Below are 24587 nucleotides of genomic sequence, written 5' to 3'. Positions count from 1 at the left end.
AATCTGCAATAGCATCAGCCATGTTCCCAGCCCAGAGAGGTACAGACTGATCTGTCGACCCACTAGACTGTTCAACTACAGGTGTCCCAGAGCATGTAGTGCAGAGAGAACCTGTATCCGTGCTGGTTCCGGTATGAATGGTCGACCATGTTATGGTCGACAGTCCTTAGGTCGACCACTATTGGTCGACATTGACATGGTCGACATGGACACATGGTCGACACATGAAAATGGTAGACACATGAAAGGTCGACACGAGTTTTTTAACTTTTTTTGGTGTCGTTTTTTGCGTAAAGTGACTGGGAACCCCAATTAGTGCACCGCTTCACTCGCCATGCTTCGGGCATGGTGCCTTCGCTCCGTTACCGCTTTGCTCAGCACAGATTACCGTTCGGATCGTAAAGTATGGAAAAGTTCCCCAAAAGGAAAAAAAGTTAAAAAACTCATGTCGACCTTTCATGTGTCGACCATGTGTCCATGTCGACCATGTCAATGTCGACCAATAGTGGTCGACCTAATGACTGTCGACCATAACTTGGTCGACCATGTGAACGGATACCATCCGTGCTACCCTTAGAAAGTTTGGATCCGCTTTGGGAACAAGCAAAATAAAACAACAGAGGCTGTCTTCCCCTTAGCAGATTTGTCCGGCTTATTGGCCATCCTGCTAGGCTAAGGATCAAGGGTATCCTAAGAAAGGGAGTGCTAAGTAGAACTGACAAAAGCTACTCCTAAACCTCCTCTCTAACTAAAACCCACAGATAAAGAAAACAAAAGGGAGGGAAACTAGTATCTGAGTAAAGCTAGGGACCCACTAAGTGGGTACTTGCGGTTGGCTGATCCCCTCCTGAAAGGGTGAGAAGCCGTGGTGTGGGTGTGTGTGTGTGTGTGTGTGTGTGTGAGATATGTGGAGCGCAGCGTCCCCTGCACTGTGGTCGTTGCAGTAGCGTGGAGAAAATGGCGCCCGGAGAAGAAGCCCGCCCCCACAGACTGAGGTGGGCGGCGCTGTGCTGAGCAGGAGATGATCTGCTTCCGCCGCAGCTAACGGTCTCCTGTACAGCCGTGCTGTCCAGCGGGAGCGAGCGCGGCGTCACGCGCCTCCCAGAGGAAACTCAAACAGCTGTGACCGGCGGTAGCGGCAGACAAGAGCAGTAGCCTGCCCTGTCCAGCGCCGCCACGAGCGGCCGTCTCTCCCCTTCACCGCATGCGCTACACACACACACACACTGAATAAAGGTGTAAAAATAGCCCAACACAGGGACACTGGTTGTGGCTGTGCAGCATACCTATAAAGGGGTAGATCAAAAAACGGATAGAGGGAGCCCCAGTGTCAGGATTGGTGACGTCCCCGGAGGCTGCAGACAGTGGGGAAGAACTCACTTACTAGACCCCAATCAATAGACACCTGTCGCCTGTAAACAGGGACTTAGGATACCCTTCAATGAAATATAACAAAACAAAGAAAACCTAACTAAAATCTAACAGAAAGGAACTGTGCCTGCACTCTCCAGGCAAAAAACTTAAACTGAGGTGTTAGGCTGGCCAGGATGGAGATGGGAGGGGTTAGAGGAGGGAGGAGTTTGTTTTGATAGGTTCTGTGCCAAAGCTCCCTCCCACACACTCTAACCCCATCAGTACAGACGCAAAGTCCCCCTGATGGATGACAGAGAAAGGTATTATTCTAACAGCTGAAGTCTTCCCTTTACTTCTGCACTCCCGGATTAAGGTTGGGTACACATTAGGACGATATTTGCACTATTTGCCATCTCGGAATGACAAATCGTGCATATTGCCTAATGTGTATGCACTTATTGCGTGCTCCTGCGGACGACATACCGGATCGTTTGATTGACCGCGCTGCATGTTGAGTCGTTCAATAAATTGTTAAGTGTGTACGTGCAATTGGAGATGGTTCAGGACGATTTCCCTTCATCCTGGACCATCCCAGATTGCCTTCACACATTAAAAAACGTCCCAACTGCCCATCATCCTAATATGTACCTGGCCTAACGCAACCAATTTTGTGCCTATAGTGGTCCATTATCCAGGCAACAGTATAGGCTTATGCTTCCTGAAATTGTTTTACAGGATATCAAAGACTCTTGTGTTATCTGGGACCTAACTTCACATGACAAATCGACCTGCTCTAAATGTAGTAGATTAGGAATAAGGGGCTTGAATTATGAATATTGGAGAATGTGTAGTCGTTGATGGTAGGGTGCTTCGCTGTCAGCCAAGGTCTATTGGAATGCTAATGAGACTTCATTCCATTTCTGTATCCCCTTCTCTCCATGCCCTCTGTTCTTCTCCTTACATCAGTCTCCTCTTCTCCTATCACATGGTTTCTACAAATGGGATTTGCACACTTCTCTACTTTCCTCAACTCATACCCCCCATGACATCCACTATCTCACACTTCTGAGGAATATTCCCACCTTCCCCATATACTCAACCTATCCCTCTTCTCTGGTACCTTCTGTTCCTCTTGTAAACATGCATTTGTTTCTCCATACTCATAAACCCTCCTTTGATCCTGCCACACTCTAATTACCACTCTCTCATGGCTTCCCTTTTGCTTCCAAGCATCTTGAGCAGGTTGTTTACAACTGTGTCATCTCCTTCCTCTCCTCTCACTCCTTTACCCACTTCAATATGGTTTTCACTCCATTCCACAGAAACAGTCACCCCCAGAGTCTATAACGATCATCTCACTGCTAAGTCTAAATGTCACTTCTCCATTCTGATCATTCTCAATATCTCGGCTGTGTTTGATACGGTTAACTACCATTTCATTCTGAAAAACCTCCATTCCATCAAACTCCATGACACTGTTCTCTACATTTTACCTCCACCAGCTCATTGTATGTATATACTTCTGACTCCACTCCACCCTACCTCTTCCATAACCTATCAGAGCTCCCCCCGTGAATCTGTTCTTTGCCCTCTACTCTTCTCCTACTATACTTCCTAGGTCAGGCCTGGCCAACCTGTGGCTCTCCAGCTGTTGTGAATCTACACATCCAAGCATGCCTAGACACAGCTTTAGCATTCCCTGATCGCAAAACTGTGTCAGGGCATGCTAGGACTTGTAGTTTCACAACAGCTGGAGAGCCAGCGGTTGGCCAGGCCTGCCTTAGGTTATCTGCAAATGAACAACACCCAATCTCATCTCTTCTCCCCCTGCCCTCCTCCCTTGTGTTTCTAGTTGTCTTTTGTACATCTAGTTCTGGATGTCACAGCACTTTTTGAAACCTGATGAGTGTACAACTGAAATCATTCTACCACCCCCAACTTCTCACCACCCTCCTGCCATTCCATCCTTATCCTTCGAAGGCAATATACTCTACTCTGGCTCTCAAGTCCTTTGCCTGAAACTCATTCTCCACTACTCCCTCCCCTTCACTCCCTCTCACATTCCTGCCAATTCTGCCTTTGCAACATCTCCAGGAAACGGCCCCCGCTTACCTTGAAAGAAACCAAAACTCTCAGACTTCTCCATTATCCCTCACCTTGATTACTGTAACTTTCTTTTCTCTGGACTTTCCAAGTCACCCATCTTCAATCTATCTTGCAAGCCACTAGTCTCAAAGGCTTCAAGCGTGCCCTCAATACTCACCTCTCCATCAAGCCTACCAGCACTCCTAACTCTGTGCCTTTGCTACCATCTTTATTACCCATTTATTGCCCCCTTATTTTTGTGTCTACCTCTAGCTCACAGGCAGGTTCATATTCCCCAATATTTTCGTTCTTAACACTAAACCCCTGTATCACAGTTTCTTAAGTCAATGATCCTGAGCACTGCCCTACCTCACATGCAGGGGCAACTTATCACTGATGCTCATTGTTTTGTCAACTGCTGGACCTACAAATCAATATTCTGTTTGTACTACGCAAATTTGTTGCAGAGGTCATTGCATTATTTTGTATAGTGGAACTGTGTATTTGTTTTTGTCTGTACATTCTTAAACACTGTTCAATGTGTTCTCTGCTCATCTATTATGTATCACCTATGTACGGCATAGAAGACCTTTTTTTTTTTTTTTGTGCCTTACATATAAAAAGAAAATAATCATCATCATCGAATATATTTTAAACATACCTCTTCTTTTAACTGCTCCTCTGATTTACCAATCCAAGCCACCTCAGGGTGGGTATAGATCACAGATGGTACACAGTTGTAGTCAATATGGACTGCTCCACCAGCCAAACCTTCAACACAGATTATACCCTCATCTTCTGCTTTGTGTGCCAACATTGGTCCAGCTACAACATCACCGATTGCATAAATACTATAAAGACAAAATCCAAAGAACAACTGTCAAAGAAAAATCAGAATGATCATAGTTTACTGTAAAAGCTAGCTGAAAACAGGATATACTGTATAGATGGGTTTAAAATTTGCTAGTGATAATAAAATCTGGTAATATGACATGGTAAAAGACTGATAGGACAGAACACAATAAACCAGTTCTAACCATCAAAAAATATAGCACATTATTGATCTATGCATGATTTGTAGTGCAACGCTGCCTCCTATACAGGGATTTTAACCCTACATCTCTCCAAGAGGGGAATTCAATTGCGGGCAAAGGGTGCGAATTGCCATTGCCGCAGAGTTAAAATGCCGGCAATGTCACCACATCTCACACCCCTTGCTCACATGGCCAAATACCAAATTCACGCAAAAGTGCTCACTACCTTATGGGGCAGCGAGCAGTTTTGTGCAAGCTTTTGTTGCCTTAAAGTGTGACTGTTGCCGCTCTGATTCGGCCAGGTTATTGTCTGTGGCTGCAACTGAATTCCCCTCCCTACATCACCAATCAGGAATAGAACCTAAACTAAACCATTCTAATTATTAAATAACATCAGAATGCCCTACACACCCATTCCAAGATGGGCAATTCCTATCCCACTAGGGGATTGATCACATAATCCTTCAGCTTCTTTTGGAACCTCAGGCACTGCAGTTTTTGTTGCACAATAGGACTTGACTGATTTTAGTGATTCTAGAAACTATGGGGAGTGACTGCTTTCATATATAAGCTACAACAATCTTCCCCAGCAAGGAGAGATATATTTTTTTTTACATTACAGAATGGATGTCCAGTTAGCACAATGGTGTGCAGGATGGAAAACACAGATAAACTTAGCACGCTGTGCAGGGCATAGTGATAAAATGAATACAGGGCTCAAGTTCAGAGCATGGGGCCCCTTGGGGTAGCATAATTAAAATGTCTAAGAACACTATCCACGTGGACATCTATTGGTAATAGTAACCTGTAGTGAGCAAAGTGTAGCGAGACACCTTGACCGAAGCATAGCGACCCTGCAAGGGTATACATTTTAATGTTAACAAGTTTTATCCTGTTCTGAAGCAGTTCTGTTATGCTAACCCAGGGGGTTCAATGTTCTGAACCTGAACCTTAAATACAGAAGCATGTAAAAGCCCCCTTCCTGATTTCTTCTATTTCTGCATATCTGACGCATTTATTTGTTTAATTGTTTCAGGTCTTTTAACAAAATGTACCATAACAGTCAAAGGGCCTAATTCAGACTGGATCGCTGCAGTGGCAGCGATCGCAGTCTGGATCCCTATGTGCAGGCGCACCACGGGAGCCCAGTGAGATGCTAAAAGTATCTCAGGGCGGCGATCGCCTCTGCCTGATTGACAGACAGAGGTGGTCGTGGGGTGGGAGGGGGCGTGCCAACAGCGTTAGACTGCCGTTGGCGTGGTCCGGACAATGGAGGCACGTCCGGACCTTTGCGGGGGCAGGCCGCGGGGGCTGCGTGACGTCACACGCAGCTGCTGCGACCCGGGACACAGCGAGTAGCGGCCTGCCAGCGCGCAGGAGCTGAGCTGGTAAAGAGCTGCTCAGCGGGTGCAAAAGCATCGCCATTGTGCAATGCTTTTGCACCTTTGCGGGGGTATTGGGCTAGACATGCTGGGTGGACAAGCCCTGTGCTGGGATGTCTGAGAAACTGATCGTAGATGTGCTAAATTTAGCACATCTACGATCAGATCTGAACTACCCCCAAAGACAGCTGTACATTTAACCAAACATCAAAGTAGACTACATTTATGGCTGATGAAAGCGTAATGATTTATTTGTTTAGAAATACAACTGAATACATATAACTGAAAAGGAACTAATACTTATGACATCATATCAAAATTATTTAATACACATACTACTTAAAATACTTTACTTTACAGCTCTGGAAACAATTTCATATGGAATATCATTGTCTAGATAAAAAAAAAAAAAAAAAAAGCTAATAAAGTACTTACTTTGGGACTTTGGTTTGAAATCTGCTGTTGATTGGGATTCTACCCCTGTTATCCAGCTCAATTCCCAGGTCTTGCAAACCAAGGTTTTGAGTGAAGGGACGACGACCAATGCATACAAGTAAAACATCACATGTGATAACGTCTGCCTTGCCGCCAGCTGCTGCTTCGATGCTGTCAACAAAAAAACAAAACAACTTTCAATTAAGTGTAGTAGAGATCTTTAAAAAGCGCCTACATATTCTGGAGTGCTGTACAGTTGGGATATCATACAAACACTGCATTTTCTATAGTACAGAAATGTAAATAAGCGAGTGTGCTTGCAAAAATGGGTTGGTATCGCTATAACGGTGTACAGGATCCAGACCGATCTCGTGAGTATTGTAACCGAAACTCAGCCTAACCTTTACTACCCATAAGCACCCTTTCTCACAACCTAACCCTCCTCCTACTTCCTAACCCTAACCCCAGTACTCATCTTCTGGATCCATTGGGATTCTGAGCACTAGGATATTAACTACATTGCCGCAAAAACATATAATTGAACAGATGTATAGTCAAACAACCAGGGGAGGGGTCCTGGGGTGCAGACCGGTAATGAGAGATGCGACCCTGCGGAGACCTTTCAGTAGAACTGCATACAAAGAAAAAGGTTGCAGGTGTACAATTCAAACATTACCAATTTATTAATCATAATCATTGCAATAAAATTTTGCATTTTAAGCGAGATTCTTCGCATAGTTATGGCCATAAGTAACGGCTTGCCCACCGCGTCCAGGTGACCTCATTAGTCAGGCAAGTCCCTAACATTTTGGGGGGTACAAATCTAGGGTGCGGGGCCCCCCAAAAATGAAGCAGCTGAGTGACCCCACGGCAACACAAAAGTGAAAAAATATATAGTGAAAAAATGAAAATAGGTTAGTGAGGGAGGCTGCTGAAAAGAGCAGGGGTATAGTCAAACATCATTTGAATGCAGCACTGAACTATAGAGAGCAATTTAATATATCTTTTCACCAGTTGTAAGTATACACTGCTTTGACAAAATGTCGATTGCACACATTAGATTCGTTCCATCTAAGCTGCAAATTAAACGCCCCTCCTTCCAAACTCATCTACTAAATGAATGGAGTAAGCATCACTATTTCATAGATCAGAATCTTCATACAAATCATGGCAACCATACTTACGAAACATCGATTTTCCCATCTGCTCTTTTTGTGGCACCAGTGACCTTTGTGTTAAGTTTTAATTTCAGACCCTGTTTTTGTAGAATGCGCTGGAAATTTTTGGATATCTCCATGTCAATCCCTAATCCACCAACATGGCCCAAGAATTCAACCGCTGTAACTTCTGCTCCCAACCGTTGCCACACAGATCCCTGAAAATCAAAGGGAGGAGACAGACAGCCACAATGGCAGTTTTTAGCCGGAATTATTCAAACATGTCTAGAGATTTCACCCAAAAATTATTTTTTATTTTATTGATAAAATAAGAAAATATGTGGTTGAGCTTCAACTATACTATTACATTTTGCAAAGTTTAACTTGTGCACTAAATGCAATATTAACCAGTAAACTACTACTAACATGTAATATATACAGTATATTTTTGGGGAAAAAAGGCTAAATGAAGTTTGATATTAATAAATTTACCAGTTCCACACCAATGACACCAGCACCAATAACCACCATCTTCTCAGGCACTTTATTCAGGGATAATGCACCAGTGGATGAAACTATGGTATCTTCATCAATCTGAAATTCAACACCTTTAGATCAACATAGAGATATCACAGTAGATCATATAGCAGTGTTTTGGATCAAAATACAAAAAATAAATAAATACCCCAGAACGCATAATGTTCCACACATTTGTTTGTAATCTTCACACAATAATAAGTGTTTATATTTTCTTTTACGTTGCATTTGTTACAGTTAATTTCCTCCCTCTAATTAGAGGTGTATTTTACTTTTCAAATACAAGTGAATTAATGTAATTTGTGATACCTCAATTCCTGGGAAAGGAGCGACCTCGGATCCAGTAGCTATCAGAATGTTCTTAGAGTTAATGATCTGTGTGCTGCCATCGGCTTTTGTTGCGGTTACTTGGTTTTTCCCTGTGATTTTTCCAAAGCCTTGAACATGTACAACCTGTATATGAAATACTACTGTTACTGTGTGAAATACTACTATTACTGTGAATACACAATAGATTATTTTTAATGATTTTAACCAACAATATTAAACCTAAAGAGTACTTTAATTATCGTAAGGATCATTAATACCCACATAATATACAATTTTTCCAGGGAAAACACAATGATCATCATCATGATTCCCACACTAAGTTCATTAGTGTGTGTGGAATACATACCATAAACCACACATACACACACTTTTGTAAACTGACCTTAAGGTAGGGATGTGGGGGGGGGGGGGGGGGACATGCAAATAGCTCAGCTTTATTGCCTAGGTGAAAAAACTGAGCTTTTTCGCAATTTTTAGAGTGAATGGGTATTCGCCCTATGCAATAGCAGGGCCGGATTTTCGCCTAAGCGAAAAATGTGGCTGGGACAGAAAATACGGATTGGCAGAATCCACGTGTTTTCCGTTGAAAACCCAGGCCATTTTCATCAATTCTGAGGCATTTTTCGCTAACGCCTTTTCACTTTAAAAAATAATAATAAGATTTTAAACCTACCGGTAAATCTTTTTCTCCTAGTCCGTAGAGGATGCTGGGAACTCCGTAAGGACCATGGGGTATAGACGGGCTCCACATGAGACATGGGCACTATAAAGAAACTTTAGTATGGGTGTGCACTGGCTCCCCCCTCTATGCCCCTCCTCCAGACCTCAGTTAGAGAACTGTGCCCAGAGGAGACGGACAGTACGAGGAAAGGATTTTTGTGAACCCAATGGCAAGATTCATACCAGCCCACACCATCCACACCGTATAACCTGGAATATACTCAACCAGTTAACAGTATGAACCAACAGTATCAGGCAACGACTGATTTCAACTGTAAGATAACCCTTATGTAAACAATAACTATATACAAGCCTTGCAGAAAAGAGTCCGCACTGGGACGGGCACCCAGCATCCTCTACGGACTAGGAGAAAAAGATTTACCGGTAGGTTTAAAATCTTATTTTCTCTTACGTCCTAGAGGATGCTGGGGACTCCGTAAGGACCATGGGGTTTATACCAAAGCTCCAGACCGGGCGGGAGAGTGCGGACGACTCTGCAGCACCGACTGAGCCAACGCAAGGTCCTCATCAGCCAGGGTATCAAACTTATAGAACTTTGCAAAAGTGTTTGAACCCGACCAGGTAGCTGCTCGGCAAAGTTGTAAAGCCGAGACACCTCGGGCAGCCGCCCAAGAAGAGCCCACCTTCCTAGTGGAATGGGCCTTTACCGAATTTGGCAACGGCAATCCAGCCGTAGAATGCGCCTGCTGAATCGTGTTACAGATCCAGCGAGCAATAGTCTGCTTTGAAGTGGGAGCGCCAAGTTTGTTGGCTGCATACAGGACAAACCGTGCCTCTGTTTTCCTAACCCTAGCCGTCCTGGCTACATAGATTTTTAAGGCCCTGACTACCTCCAGGGACTTGGAGTCCTCCAAGTCTTCCGTAGCCACAGGCACCACAATAGGCTGGTTCATATGAAATGATGAAATCACCTTGGGCAAAAATTGAGGACGAGTCCTCAACTCTGCTCTATCCATATGGAAAATCAGATATGGGCTCTTGTGAGACAAAGCCGCCCATTCGGACACCCGCCTCGCAGATGCCAAGGCCAACAACATGACCACCGTCCAAGTGAGAAATTTTAATTCAACCGTCTGAAGCGGTTCAAACCAGTGAGAGTTTAAGAACCGTAACACCACGTTAAGGTCCCATGGTGCCACTGGGGGCACAAAAGGAGGCTGAATGTGCAGCACTCCCTTTACAAAAGTCTGGACTTCTGGAAGAGAAGCGAATTCCTTCTGAAAGAAAATCGATAGGGACGAAATTTGTACTTTAATGGAGCCTAACTTCAGGCCCATATCCACTCCTGTCTGAAGAAAGTGGAGAAAACGGCCCAGATGGAAATCTTCCGTAGGAGCACTCTTGGCTTCACACCAAGATACATACATCCTCCAGATACGGTGATAATGATTCGCCGTCACTTCCTTCCTAGCCTTTATCAGCGTAGGGATGACTTCTTCTGGAATACCTTTCCCAGCTAGGGTTCGGCGTTCAACCGCCATTCCGTCAAACATAACTGCGGTAAGTCTTGGAACACGCAGGGCCCCTGCGGCAACAGGTCCTCCCTGAGAGGAAGAGGCCACAGATCTGCTGTGAGCATTTCCTGAAGATCTGAATACCAGGCCCTTTTAGGCCAATCTGGAACAATGAGTATTGTCTGCACTCTTTTTCGTCTTATGATTCTCAATATTTTTGAGATGAGAGGAAGAGGAGGGAACACATAGACCGACTGAAACACCCATGGTGTCACCAGGGCATCCACCGCCACTGCTTGAGGGTCCCTGGACCTGGCACAATACCTCCGAAGCTTCTTGTTGAGGCATGACGCCATCATGTTTACTTGAGGAAGTCCCCAATGACTTGTTATCTCTGCAAAAACCTCTTGATGAAGTCCCCACTCTCCTGGATGGAGATCGTGTCTGCTGAGGAAGTCTGCTTCCCAGTTGTCCACACCCGGAATGAAGACTGCTGACAGAGCGCTTACGTGATTTTCCGCCCAGCGAAGAATCCTGTTGGCTTCCGCCATTGCCACTCTGCTCCTTGTCCCGCCTTGGCGGTTTACATGAGCCACGGCTGTGATGTTGTCTGATTGAATCAGAATCGGTAGGTCGTGAAGAAGATTCTCCGCTTGTCGTAGGCCGTTGTATATGGCCCTCAATTACAGTACGTTGATGTGTAGACAAGCCTCCTGGCTTGACCATAGTCCCTGAAAATTCCCTCCTTGTGTGACTGCTCCCCATCCTCGGAGGCTCGCGTCCGTGGTTATCAGAACCCAGTCTTGAATGCCGAATCTGCGACCCTCTAGAAGGTGAGTACTCTACAGCCACTACAGGAGAGACACCCTGGCCCTGGGGGACAGGCTTATCCTCTGATGTATTTGTAGAGGGACCCGGACCACTTGTCTAGAAGGTCCCACTGAAAAGTCCTCGCATGGAACCTGCCAAAGGGAATGGCCTCTTAGGCTGCTACCATTTTTCCCAGAACTCGAGTGCATTGATGAACCGACACTCTTTTTGGTTTCAGCAGGTCTCTGACCATGTTCTGGAGGTCCTGGGCTTTCTCCATTGGGAGAAAAACCCTCTTCTGTTCCATGTCTAGAATCATGCCTAGGAATGATAGACGAGTCGTTGGAATCAATTGAGACTTTGGCAGATTTAGAATCCAACCGTGCAGTTGTAGCACGCTCAGGGAGAGCGACACGCTTTTCAGCAATTGATCTCTCGATCTCGCTTTTATCAGGAGATCGTCCAAGTACGGGATAATTGTGACTCCCTGTCTGCGCAGAAGCACCATCATCTCCGCCATCACCTTGGTGAAAATTCTCGGGGGCCGTGGAAAGCCCAAACAGCAATGTCTGAAACTGGTAATGACAGTCCTGTACAGCGAATCTCAGGCACTCCTGATGAGGAGAATATATGGGGATATGAAAGTATGCATCCTTTATGTCTAGTGACACCATAAAATCCCCCCCCTTCCAGGCTGGAGATCACTGCCCGAAACGATTCCATCTTGAATTAGAACTTTTTCAAGTACAGGTTTAGGGATTTTAAATTTAAATTGGGTCTGACCGAGCCATCCGGTTTCGGGACCACGAACAGGGTTGAATAGTACCCTTTCCCCTGTTGGACTGGGGGAACCTTGATAATCACTTGCTGTTGACACAGCTGTTGAATTGCAGCTAACACTATTTCCCTCTTTGGGGGAGCAGCTGACAAGGGCGACTTGAAAAATCGGCGAGGAGGCACCTCTTCGAATTCCAGTTTGTAGCCTTGGGACACAATTTCCAGCGCCCAAGGATCCACGTCTGACAGAACCCAGACCTGGCGGAAGATTCAAAGCCGTGCCCCCACCGGTGCGGACTCCCTCAGTGGAGCCCCAGCGTCATGCGGTGGATTTAGTGGAAGCCGGTGAGGACTTCTGCTCCTGGGAACTAGCCGTAGCAGGCGTTCTTTTCCCTCTACCCTTACCTCTGGCGAGGAAGAATTAGCCCCGACCTCTTCTGGACTTATGCGACCGAAAGGCATCTGATATTGTGGAGTTTTCCTTTGCTGTGGGGGAAAAACGCTTTCTGTATATAATAATCTGTATATAATACCTCACTGCGCCTTACAAATGCCCCCCCCCCCCCCCCCCCTCTTTTCTACTCTGTGTCACCGTGTTCAGCAGGTGAGAGTCCGGGGAGCCAGCTTCTCTGCAGTTCTCTGTGGAGAAAATGGCGCTGGTTAGTGCTGTGGAATCAGGCTCCGCGACCCCCCCCCCCCCCGCGGTCCCGCTCAATTTTGTAATACTGGCGGGGGATTTTAATATATACTGCCAGTCCTAGAGGTATAATATTGCTGCCCAGGGCGCCCCCCCTGCGCCCTGCACCCATCCGTGCCTGCTGTGTGTTTTGTGTGTGGGAGCAATGGCGCGCAGCGTTACCTCAGAGAAGATCTGAAGTCTTCTGCCGCCTTAGACGTCTTCTTTCTTCTTATACTCACCCGGCTTCTTTCTTCCGGCTCTGTGAGGAGGACGGTGGCGCGGCTCTGGGACGAACGGCGAGGGGAGACCTGCGTTCAGACTCCCTCTGGAGCTAATTTATTTATTATTATTTATTAGCAGTTTCTTATATAGCGCAGCATATTCCGTTGCGCTTTACAATTAGAACAACAGTTATAGAACAAAACAGGGCAAAGACAGACATAGCGGTAGGAAAGCCCTGCTCGCAAGCTTACAATCTAGAGGGAAATAGGTATTGATACAACCTGTTACATAATGTTTCCCCAGATTGCTAGCTTCTTAGTGGGTTGTATGCTATGATCACCCAGCAATGTTGGAAGACAAAATGTGAGGTTATGGGGACTGTGCAGAGGGAATGTAACTGGATAGGGAAGCATTGAAGGTTGTGTGTGTGGGTCAGGAATTTGGTAGGCTTGTCTGAAGAGATGAGTTTTCAGGGAACGTTTAAAGGTTTGGAGACTAGTGGAGAGTCTTACTGTGCGTGGGAGGGCATTCCACAGAGTGGGTGAAGCCCGGGTAAAGTCCTGTAATTTTGAGTGGGAACAGGTAATACATCTGGATGAGAGACGCAGATCTTGTGCAGAGCGGAGGGGTCTGGTAGGGAGATATTTTGAGATGAGTGAGGAGATGTATGATGGTGCAGTTTGGGTAATAGCCTTGTATGTAAGTAAAAGTATTTTATATTTGACACGTTAGAATACCGGTAACCAATGGAGAGACTGACAGAGCGGATCAGCAGACGAAGAACGTCTGGCGAAGAAGATTAGCCTCGCAGCTGCATTTAAAATGTATTGAAGTGGTGAGAGCCTATGTTTGGGAAGACCAGTAAGGAGACTATTACAATAATCAATGCAGGAGATGATGAGTGCATGGATCAGAGTTTTTGCAGTGTCTTGTGTAAGATAAGGGCGTATTTTGGATATGTTTTTAAGGTGCATGTAACATGATTTAGAGACAGATTGAATGTGTGGAACAAACGACAGTTCAGAGTCAAGGATGACACCTAGGCAGCGAGCTTGTGGGGTAGGGTGGATAGTTGCATTGTCAACAGTTATGGCAATATCAGGTTGGTAACTACCCTTAGCTGGTGGGAAAATAATTCTGTTTTGGAAATGTTGAGTTTGAGATGGCGAGATGACATCCAAGCTAATGGTGTCCTGTAGCCTAAGAAGCAGAGCCTATCACTTAAGTAGGTCTGCTTCTCTCTCCTCAGTCCCACGATGCAGGGAGCCTGTTGCCAGCAGTGCTCCCTGAAAATAAAAAACCTAACAAAATACTTTCTTTTTCAGAGAACTCAGAAGAGCTCCCTGTAATGCACCCAGTCTCCTCTGGGCACAGGAACTAACTGAGGCCTGGAGGAGGGGCATAGAGGGAGGAGCCAGTGCACACCCATACTAAAGTTTCTTTATAGTGCCCATGTCTCCTGCGGAGCCCGTCTGTACCCCATGGACCTTACGGAGTCCCCAGCATCCTCTAGGACGTAATAGGGGGGGGGGAGGGGGGAAGTGAAGAGGCAATGGCGAAAATGCCTTCAAAACGGACGAAAACAGCCCTAATTGAATAATCAGTGGGGCGAATTAATTAGCTTTGAATTGATCGGAGCTAATTGCATACCCCCCTAAGTCTGTTTTCAAAGCTTATTGGGGGAAACAGACGCATTGAGATAACATGCTAGCACTAATTTTAGCGACAAAAAAAAAAAGAAAAAAGTTAAAGTAAATGTTAAGACTTATATTAACACCACCAATAACAGAAGTAAATACAAAAAATAGGATTTTGGTACTTACCAGGTAAATCCTTTTCTTTGAATCCATAGGGGGCACTGGAGTACTCTTGGGATATGGACGGCTTCCACCGGAAGAAGGCACTGAATAAATTAATTTTGAGACTACTCCTCCCCTCCATATCCTGCAGCACTTCAGTGTTTTTTACTGAGCCGAACAGGATCGATAGAGAGATTGACAAAAGGAGAATTACATATAGTCTCACAGACAACAATAAAGTTGACACAACGTAACAGACAACTAAACAGTTGACACCATAACTGATTAACCCTTGTTAAATTTAAACCAGTCGTGAAAGTGTGTTACCATAAGAACCACTGGACTCCTAAAACAGGTAAACTGCTCTGGGTGGGCGTCCAGTGCCCCCTATGGATTCAAAGAAAAGGATTTACCTGGTAAGTACCAAAATCCTATTTTCTTTTTCATCCACTAGGGGTCACTGGAGTACTCTTGGGATGTACCAAAGTCTCCTCCGTGGCGGGAGAGCTGTTTGGCACTTGTAACACTAAACGGCCAAAGCTAGATGCTGATGCCGCGAACGTATCAAACTTGTAAAAGCGCACAAACGTGTGCACTGACGACCAAGTAGCCGCACGGCAAAGCTGTGTCGTAGAAGCCCCACGACTCGCTGCCCATGACGTCCCCACAGAACGTGTGGAATGAGCTGTTACTGAAGTAGGTGGCTGTAACTTAGCATAAAGGTAAGCCTGACGTATAGTCAGTTTGATCCATCTGGATAAGGTCTGCTTAGAGGCTGGCCAACCCCTCTTAGCTGCGTCATAGAGAACAAACAACGTATCTGTCTTACGCACAGTAGACGTTCGGGAAACATAGATGCGCAATGCGCGAACCACATCCAACGTTCCAGAATCTCCTGTTAACACAGGAACTACTATTGGTTGATTGATGTGAAAAGACGACACTACCTTTGGTAGAAAAACGGGACTCGTCCGAAGTTCCGCTCTGTCATCATGAAAAATTAAATACGGTGACTTGCATGACAAGGCACCCAAATCTGAAACACGCTTAGCCAAAGCTAAGGCTAAAAGAAAAATCGTTTTCCAAGTGAGAAATTTAATATCCACTTGTTGTAAGGGTTCAAAGTAATCGGACTGTAAGAAATCTAAAACCAGATTCAAGTCCCATGGTGCTGTAGGTGGAATGAAAGGAGGCTGTATCCTCTTTACACCCTGTAGAAACGTATGTATTGACTGCAACGAGGCCAATTTCTTTTGAAAATAAATTGACAACGCAGATACCTGCACCTTTAGTGTGGAAAGACGTAGTCCTCCATCTAACCCCATTTGTAAAAATAACAAAAGACGGGATAATTTAAAAGACGATGTCGGAAATTTCCGAGCTTCACCCCAACCTATATAAGTACGCCAAATTCTATAATAATGAGCTGCCGTAACCGGCTTCCTAGCTCGTACCATGGTTGGTATAACAGACTCAGGAATGCCCTCTTTCCTTAAGATGGCCTTTTCAACAGCCACCCCGTCAAACGCAGCCGCGCTAAATCGGGGTAAAGGAACGGACCCTGTTGTAACAGGTCCGGACGTAGTGGGAGTGGCCACGGATCGTCTGCGAGTAACCCGAGGAGATCCGAGAACCAAGCCCTTCGAGGCCAATGAGGCGCTATTAGAATGACTGTGACGAACCCTCTCTTGATCCGTTTTAGCACCAACGGGAGCAGCGGAAACGGTGGAAACAGATACACAAGGCTGTATGGCCACGTGGCTGTGAGAGCATCCACCGCCACTGCCCCTGGATCTCTTGTTCTGGACACATATCTTGACACCTGATGATTGTGGCGGGATGCCATTAGATCCACCTGAGGGTAACCCCACTTCTGGATCAACATCTGAAATACTTCTGGATTTAATGCCCACTCTCCTGGATGAAAATCCCGACGACTGAGAAAATCTGCCTCCCAGTTGTCCACTCCAGGAATGAACACTGCCGATAATATCACCTGGTGATATTCGGCCCATCTGAGGATCCGAGCTACTTCCCGCATAGCCATGCGGCTTCTCGTTCCTCCTTGTTTGTTTATGTATGCGACTGCCGTCGCGTTGTCTGACTGCACCTGAACAGTCTGAAAACGAAACATGTACACCGCTTGTCTTAGAGCATTGTAAATCGCCCTGAGTTCCAGAACATTTATGGATAGCGATCTTTCGTGATCCGCCCAGAGGCCCTGGAGCCGATAACTCTGAACTACAGCTCCCCAACCTCTGAGACTTGCGTTTGTTGTCAGAATTATCCAATTCGCGACGCCGAATCGTCTCCCTGCAGATAGATTGTGTATTTTTAACCACCAGAGAAGAGACACCCTGACTTGTGGTGACAACCTCACCCTGTGGTGCAGCTGCAGATGTGATCCCGACCACTGTGCTAACACCTCCAGTTGAAACGGACGTGAGTGAAATCTTCCGAACTGAAGTGCTTCGAAAGCCGCCACCATTGTGCCTAAAAGGCGAATGCACAAATGTACTGAGACTGTGCGTGGCTTGAGCACTAATTGCACCAGATGACGAATGCCCTGTACTTTCTGTTGTGGCAGGAAAACCCTTTGTTTTACTGTATCGAGAATCATCCCTAGGAATTGAAGTCGTTGACACGGAATTAGATGTGATTTCTTTAAACTGACTATCCAACCGTGCTGAACTAGTACATTGTACGTTAGTAAGGCATGTTGGAGAAGCAATTGTTGAGACGGAGCCTTTATGAGTAGATCGTCTAAATACGGAACAATTATTACCCCTAGGGACCTGAGATGAGCTGTCATCACGGACATTACCTTGGTGAATACCCGAGGCGCTGATGAGAGGCCAAACGGTAGAGCCTGAAATTGGTAATGGTCTCGCCTTATCGCAAACCTTAAGAAACTCTGGTGAGGTGGCCAGATCGGAATGTGCAAATACGCATCCTTGAGATCTAGTGCAATCATGAATTCCTGTGGCTCTAACCCTGCAATTACTGACCTGAGAGATTCCATCTTGAATCTGTGGTAAGTGACGTAATGATTGAGACCTTTTAGGTTCAATATTGGCCTGACTGAGCCATCTGGTTTTGGTACCAGAAACAGACTGGAATAATAACCCTGCCCCTGTTCCTGCACAGGGACCGGAATTATCACTGCAGCATTCAGCAGAGACTGAATGGCAACCTGCAGAACTGCTTTCTTGTCGTCCGACACAGGCAGTCCTGTCGTGAAAAATCTTCCTGTCGGAAGATAATCGAACTCTATTTTGTAACCCTCTAATATTAAATTGCGGATCCACCCATCTGTGGACGTCTGCAGCCACGCCCCCTGAAAGCTCTGAAGGCGTGCTCCCACAATTGGAGATCCGAGATGGGCTGGGAGCCCGTCATGCCACTGGTTTGTTAGTGGTCTTGGTGTCTTGACGACGTGCATTGGATTGTCGGGCACTACGTCCCCGACCTCTTCTGCCCGGCGTGACTGCTCCTCCCTGCCCACGAAAGGGCTGAGTTCTAAAGGATTTGAACGCCGGACCAGAATATTTCCGTTTAGGTATAGTTGTAGGCGATGGAAGAAAAACAGACTTCCCTCCAGTAGCCTCAGAAATCCATTTGTCCAATTCAGGACCAAAAAGTTTCTCGCCATCATAAGGCAATGCCTCTATACCTTTTTTAACCTCCGTCTCCGCCTGCCACGAACGCAGCCAAAGTGCTCGTCGTACTGTGACTAGCGATGAGGACAGGCGAGAAGTAAGCGGACAGACGTCAGTAGAAGCTGTACATAGATATTCAGCAGCTTCCCAGATTTGATCCGCGAGAAGTATAAGATGATCCTCTTGCAGAGCCGATTTGAGCTCTTTTATCCATACCATTAAAGCTTTAGTAACCCAAATGCCAACCAACCCAGGTCTTAACAGCACTCCAGTTGCTGTATACATGGACCTTAGCATAGCCTCTATTTTACGATCTGCAGGGTCTTTAAGCGTAGTAGCAGTTGGTACTGGTATGGTTAACTTCCTCGTAAGTTTAGATACGGATGAATCCACCAATGGTGGGTTCTCCCATGTAGCTGTCATGGCCTCTGGAAACGGGTAACTCGATTTAAATCTACGAGGAATAGAAAACCGTTTGTCCGGATTTTTCCGTGACTCCAGTAACATTTTATTAAGAGATTCCGAGATAGGGAAACACATCGGAGATCTCTGTCGTTTAGTAAAGACTACTTCATCATTCGTCAGTGGCTCCTCAGTTTCCGTAAACTCCAGCGACTGACGAACTGCTCTGATGAGATTGTCAATACCTGGGCTGTCAAAGTCGTCACCTTCTGACTGTTGTTCTATTTCGCCCTCCCCATACTCCTGTTCAGTGAGATCTAGTATCCCAGAGACAGGAAAATTAGTAGGAAAAGGAAACTTATCTTTTCCACTCAAGGTGGACTTATGACCAGTTTGAGACTCCCCAGGTAACTCAAATGGTCTCATCTTAAACTCAGATCTTGCCGCCTCTCTTTATTCACGAGAGGCGGCCAGCTCTGATTGTAAACCAACTAATACATCTGCAAGTAAAGCCCATGGAGGGTCCTGAGATGCTGGCTTTACTTCTGGAATGGAAATCGTATTTATGGCTGTATTAACAACACATGCTGTACATGTGGTGGATCCATCAGGCAACACACTCTTACAGACATGACATGACAAATGTTTCTTAGATTTTGCTGGTGTCTTACTCATTATGAAGACAGACAATACAAACTCCACACAGACAGACTGCACGACTCAGTAATAACACCAAAGTTCCTGGTATATATCTAGGCAAGTGCAGTGCCTGCCAGCAATACGAAAACTGACCCCAAAATTCCCCTAGTACCACTCTTAGCCGAGATGTAAAATAGGAAACCTGGAACAGACAGGAGAACATTAAACATACTAAGCACTAAGTCTTTCCTAAAAGCTTGACACTGCCAAATACTGTTAAAGTCTCCCCCCACTCCCACGACCTCCGTGTACAGCACCGGGTCTGGGCCTGTGGAAGTTTTGCAAAGGGCCGTGTGAGCGGCCTGTCCTGTAGACCCCGGACAACGGAACTCCTCGGCTGCTGCAGGCGGATGGCGGAAGCAGAGAGCGTGCTGCATTGAGCCGTGGAGCGGCCTATGCACACGTGCTCCCGCCCGCCACACACAGCATAGCGGCGTGTCTGTGTAGCCAAGCAGCGCTGCTGCTGCGCAGGGAACAGCGGTCTCTTAGGATGCTGGGAGCCGGAGAGTGAGAGCGCGCCGCATGGACCGTGAAGCGGCCCATGTACACGCGCTCCGGGCAGCGGTGAGTACCCAACAATCCCCAACAGTGGAGCGGCAGCAAGCGCTGACCGCCCCAACCCAACATACCTGGACCGTGACAAAAGTCTATGACGGGGCTTTCATCCAAGCTCCGTCCAGCTTTCCTGCAGGCAGCCTGCAAGTGGAGTGAGGGAGCTCTTTACAGAGAGGTCCGACACTCACGGCTACTCAGCCGCTTCCACTGTCCCTGACCCACGCCTGTTAGAAGGGGGGAAAGGACGTGGAAATTGAAGAAAAAAAAAAACTTAGAAAAAATTCCAATACTTTGTGGACGAGCTCCACTATGCCTTCTAACTGTGTCGAGCACAGAAAAAACACTGAAGTGCTGCAGGATATGGAGGGGAGGAGTAGTCTCAAAATTAATTTATTCAGTGCCTTCTTCCGGTGGAAGCCGTCCATATCCCAAGAGTACTCCAGTGACCCCTAGTGGATGAAAAAGAAATTAAGATCACATATGTAAATGGTTAGCAGGTTATCACAAGGCAGATGGTATCAGTATCATTCAGGAAGATGGTTTTAAACAGGAAAAGCTCTTTGTACGTAATATTGCTTCCTATGAAGTAGGAGGTACAGACAATCTGTACAGACCATTCTTCTTCTCCATTACTGGGTGGGCTGGTCTTTGTATGCTTAAAGCTTCAGAAGAAAGGATTTAAAAGTTAATTTTACAGGGGAGTTTTATACTTGCCTTAAATCCTTTTCTTTGAATGCATTGAAGGACACTAGTCTCCTATAGGACAACGGCACTTTAATATGCCAAAAACATTAAGTTCTCTCCTTTTCCCTCGTCCATATTCCCATCCTGCTAGACACTAAAGCTGGGTATACACTTGTCTAATGTTCGGGAGAACCAACCGGTTTGTCCGACATTGGACAAGTGTGTACCATTCCGCCAACCGACCCATACACTCAATCCTGATCACCTGTTGGGGAGGCAATCAATTTGCCGGCTGTCGGGATCCCAGTGGTCAGGATACAGACGATGGAATCCTGACAGCCGACAATGCCGGCAGCCAGGAATAGCGGGTCACAGGGCCTATTCACACTTGTGGGTGTCCACGACACACAGAGTGGATAGAGTGGGAATAGATCCTGTGGTGAGCCTGCAAGGGTATCCCGCCCACTGGGATTACATATGTATTCCATCTGTTGGGTCTTCCTGTTTTAAACATACTTAAAACCTGGAGACCCTACAACCGACCAATTTTGTAGTGTATAGGCTGCTGAGACCGGAGCTGGCGACCGATCTCCGGACCCATCAGCCCAACACATCACCAGAGTGGCGGTGGTATAGGATCTGGAGGGATCCCGACACAGTCCATCACCGCTGTTGGACTTGGCGGTGGGAAAATGTAGGCAGTGGAAGGCAATGGAGGATATGGCAGCAGGACTGAAGCCCTTGCAGTGTTCGGCAGCAGGCTGCGTGACAATGGCGTCTGCTTCTCTTTTAAAAAAATAGGATTTTGGTACTTACCAGGTAAATCCTTTTCTTTGAATCCATAGGGGGCACTGGAGTACTCTTGGGTTATGGACTGGGCGTAGCCGGAAATGGCACATATTTAAATATTTAAATTAGTAACTGGCCATCCCCTCCATAATCCCATAGAGCCTTCAGTATTTTTACTGGGCCGAACAGGAGTGATAGAGAGGATGAACCATAGAGAATTACATATAACATTATATGAACCTATAACATTATAATATAATGGTCAACCCTAAAGTTGACACATAACGGAACTGATAACAATCAGTTGATACCATAACATCGAATGCATTGGTGATAAAGTGTTACCATAAGATCCACAGACCTTACCACAAGACAGGTAAACTGCTCTGGGTGGGCGTCCAGTGCCCCCTATGGATTCAAAGAAAAGGATTTACCTGGTAAGTACCAAAATCCTATTTTCTTTTTCATCCACTAGGGGTCACTGGAGTACTCTTGGGACGTACCAAAGTTTCCCCCTTGGGCGGGAGAGCAGTTTGGCACCTGTAACACTAGACGGCCAAAGCTAAATGCTGATGCCGCAAACGTAGCCAACCTGTAAAAGCGCACCAACATGCGCACTGATGGTCATGCACTGATGACCATGTAGCAGCTCGTCTACGCTGTTTCGTAGAAACTCCACGACCTGCTGCTCCTGACGTTCCCAAAGAACGTATGGAATGGTCTGACACTGATGTAGGCGGTTGAAGCCCGCTTATGACGTTCACTAGAACGTTTGAAATGGTCTGACCCTGATGTAGGTGTTGTAGCCTATTATGAAGCTAAGCCTGACGTATGACATAAGGACTGCTTGGTAGCTTGTAAAGCCATCTTCACTACATTATAGAGAACAATGTGTCTGTTCTACGTACAATTGTTTGGGTTACATAAACGCGTAGTGCGCGTACCACATTCAAAGTAACTTAAGTTCTCGAACATATTGATAACCGAGGAACTACATTAATTAGTTGATACGTGACATTATACGATCTTTGACTGGAACACGGAATTTGTGCGAAGTTCCGCCCTATGACCATAAAACACCAGATTTGGGGCCTTGACATGCAAACCACCCTATGTTAAAACACGCCTTGCTGAGAGGCTAAGGCTAAGAGAAAAGTGTTTACCAATTGATAAACGTAACATCCACTTGTTGTAAGAATTCAACAAATGGAGACTGTAAATAAAAAACCTAAAACCAGATCACGTCCCCTGGCGCTGTAGGTGGTAAAATCAGATCACGTCCCATGGCGCTGTAGGTGGTATAAATGGAGGTCGTCTGAGGACACCGTGCAGGAAAGTGTGTACAATCGGCAAAGGAGCCAAACACCTTTGCAGGTAAATTGACATGCAGAGACCTGCACCTTGAGTGTAGAATATAATCCTTCACCAAACCCAGTCTGTAAAAATATTAAAAGACGGGATAACTTGAACATGATGTTGGAAACTTCTGAACGTCACACCAACCTATAGAGGCACGCTAAACCTTGTGATAATGAGCTGCCGTACTGGCTTCCCAGCCCCTAACATGGTTTGTATACCAGATTCTGGAATGCCATCCGTTCTTGAGAGCGCTTTGAACAGCCACCCCGTCAAACGCTGCCGCGCTAAATCGGGGTAAAAGAACTGACCCTAGTGGGACAGGTCCGGACGTGGCGAGAGCGGTGAAGGATCGGCTGCGAGTAGTTCGCGGAGATCCAAGAATCATGGCCTCCGAGGCCAATGTGGCGCCACTAGTATGACTGTCATGGAGTCTTGTATGATCCATTTTAGTACCCGAGGAAGCAGCGTAACCGTTGTAACAGATTCACAACGCTGTACAGCCACGCGATCGTGAGAGCATCAGAGCATCTACAGCTGCTGCCTTCGGAGCTCTTGTACTGGACACATACTGGGATGGACACATACTTGGATGTTTTTTCTTTTTTATTTGTTTTACTCTGGGCGAAACTGCTATGTCTTAGACTTACTCCTTATGTACACGGACAAGCAAGTACAGAAGGATAGACTAGTACCGTGACTTAGTACCACGTAAATAAAGTGTGTATAAATCTACATTACAGCACACGTGTTCATCTTGTGCTTGTACAAAACCAAGAAAATAAAATTCTTAACACCCCGGCTCCTCTAGAGGCCGAGTGTTGTAGGGCAGCAACTTCCTGGGAAGAACCAGGAAGTAATGTTAAAATGGTGTCCGGCCATGTGCTTGCTTATTGCAAGATTGCTGATATACATTAATACATGCATATGTATATACACAGACACACCTATCTGTATACCATCAGTGTGCAAACACACAAACACATATACACACATACATACACATATACATATATATATATAAATATACATATATATATATACATACAACAGTTATATTGTATATGTAACAGAGACTTCTGATATTGGCCACAGGCTTAAAATCCTGATGATTTTGCTGCCTAAACGCAGCTTAGTTATTGGGGCCTCCCTGCGGGCTTCCTCCCCCCCTCTCTCTCCTGCAGAAGAGTATTATATGCAAGTGCAGCCTTTATTCTGGCTGCCGACTTCCCCCCACACTGCTCCCCCCCCGTTGTTCAGCAGACGGGAGACGGGGAGTGCAAGTTTCACCGCAGCCGCGTGAAGGACAGTACCTCGGAGATTGGTGAGCGGCTGCCAGAGCGGGCCGCGGCAACAGCTGTCCGCGGTCAGGTCGGCCGCTCAGCCCACGAGAGCCGTACCGGGGTAGGGAGGAGGACGAATCCGGAGAGACGGGGAGCGGCGAGCGTTCCGGCGGTAGTGGCGGGAGCTGCTCGCTAGCTACCCCTGCAAGCGGCCAGCGGCGCCGGGTGACCCAGGAAGCGTCGAGCGGCCTGCGCAGTGCCGGGGTTCGCTCGCTGGCTCCATCTGCAAGTCCAGTGGAGCATTATAGTGGCAGCAAGGGTTAGCTAGTGGCAGGCAGCAGGGGAACGATTACAGTTAATATAAA

At 46.3% G+C, this 24587-nt stretch overlaps 1 protein-coding gene across 1 annotated transcript in view; it reads right to left on the bottom strand.

Moving 5' to 3' along the window:
* DLD (dihydrolipoamide dehydrogenase) overlaps nt 1-24587 on the bottom strand; it is a 77108-nt gene that overhangs the window by 5658 nt on the left and 46863 nt on the right. Inside the window, exons 7-11 of the mRNA XM_063927078.1 lie at nt 8293-8436; nt 7939-8040; nt 7474-7664; nt 6290-6460; nt 4100-4289 (exon numbers count right to left, since the gene is read on the bottom strand). Of these exons, the coding sequence (XP_063783148.1) occupies nt 4100-4289; nt 6290-6460; nt 7474-7664; nt 7939-8040; nt 8293-8436 (798 nt within the window). The remainder of the gene's footprint in view (nt 1-4099; nt 4290-6289; nt 6461-7473; nt 7665-7938; nt 8041-8292; nt 8437-24587) is intronic.

The sequence above is a fragment of the Pseudophryne corroboree genome, chromosome 6 (assembly GCF_028390025.1).
Source record: "Pseudophryne corroboree isolate aPseCor3 chromosome 6, aPseCor3.hap2, whole genome shotgun sequence".
Taxonomy (NCBI): domain Eukaryota; kingdom Metazoa; phylum Chordata; class Amphibia; order Anura; family Myobatrachidae; genus Pseudophryne; species Pseudophryne corroboree.
The sequence above is the reverse complement of the archived record's forward strand: the minus strand, read 5'-3'. Positions and strand labels throughout refer to the sequence as shown.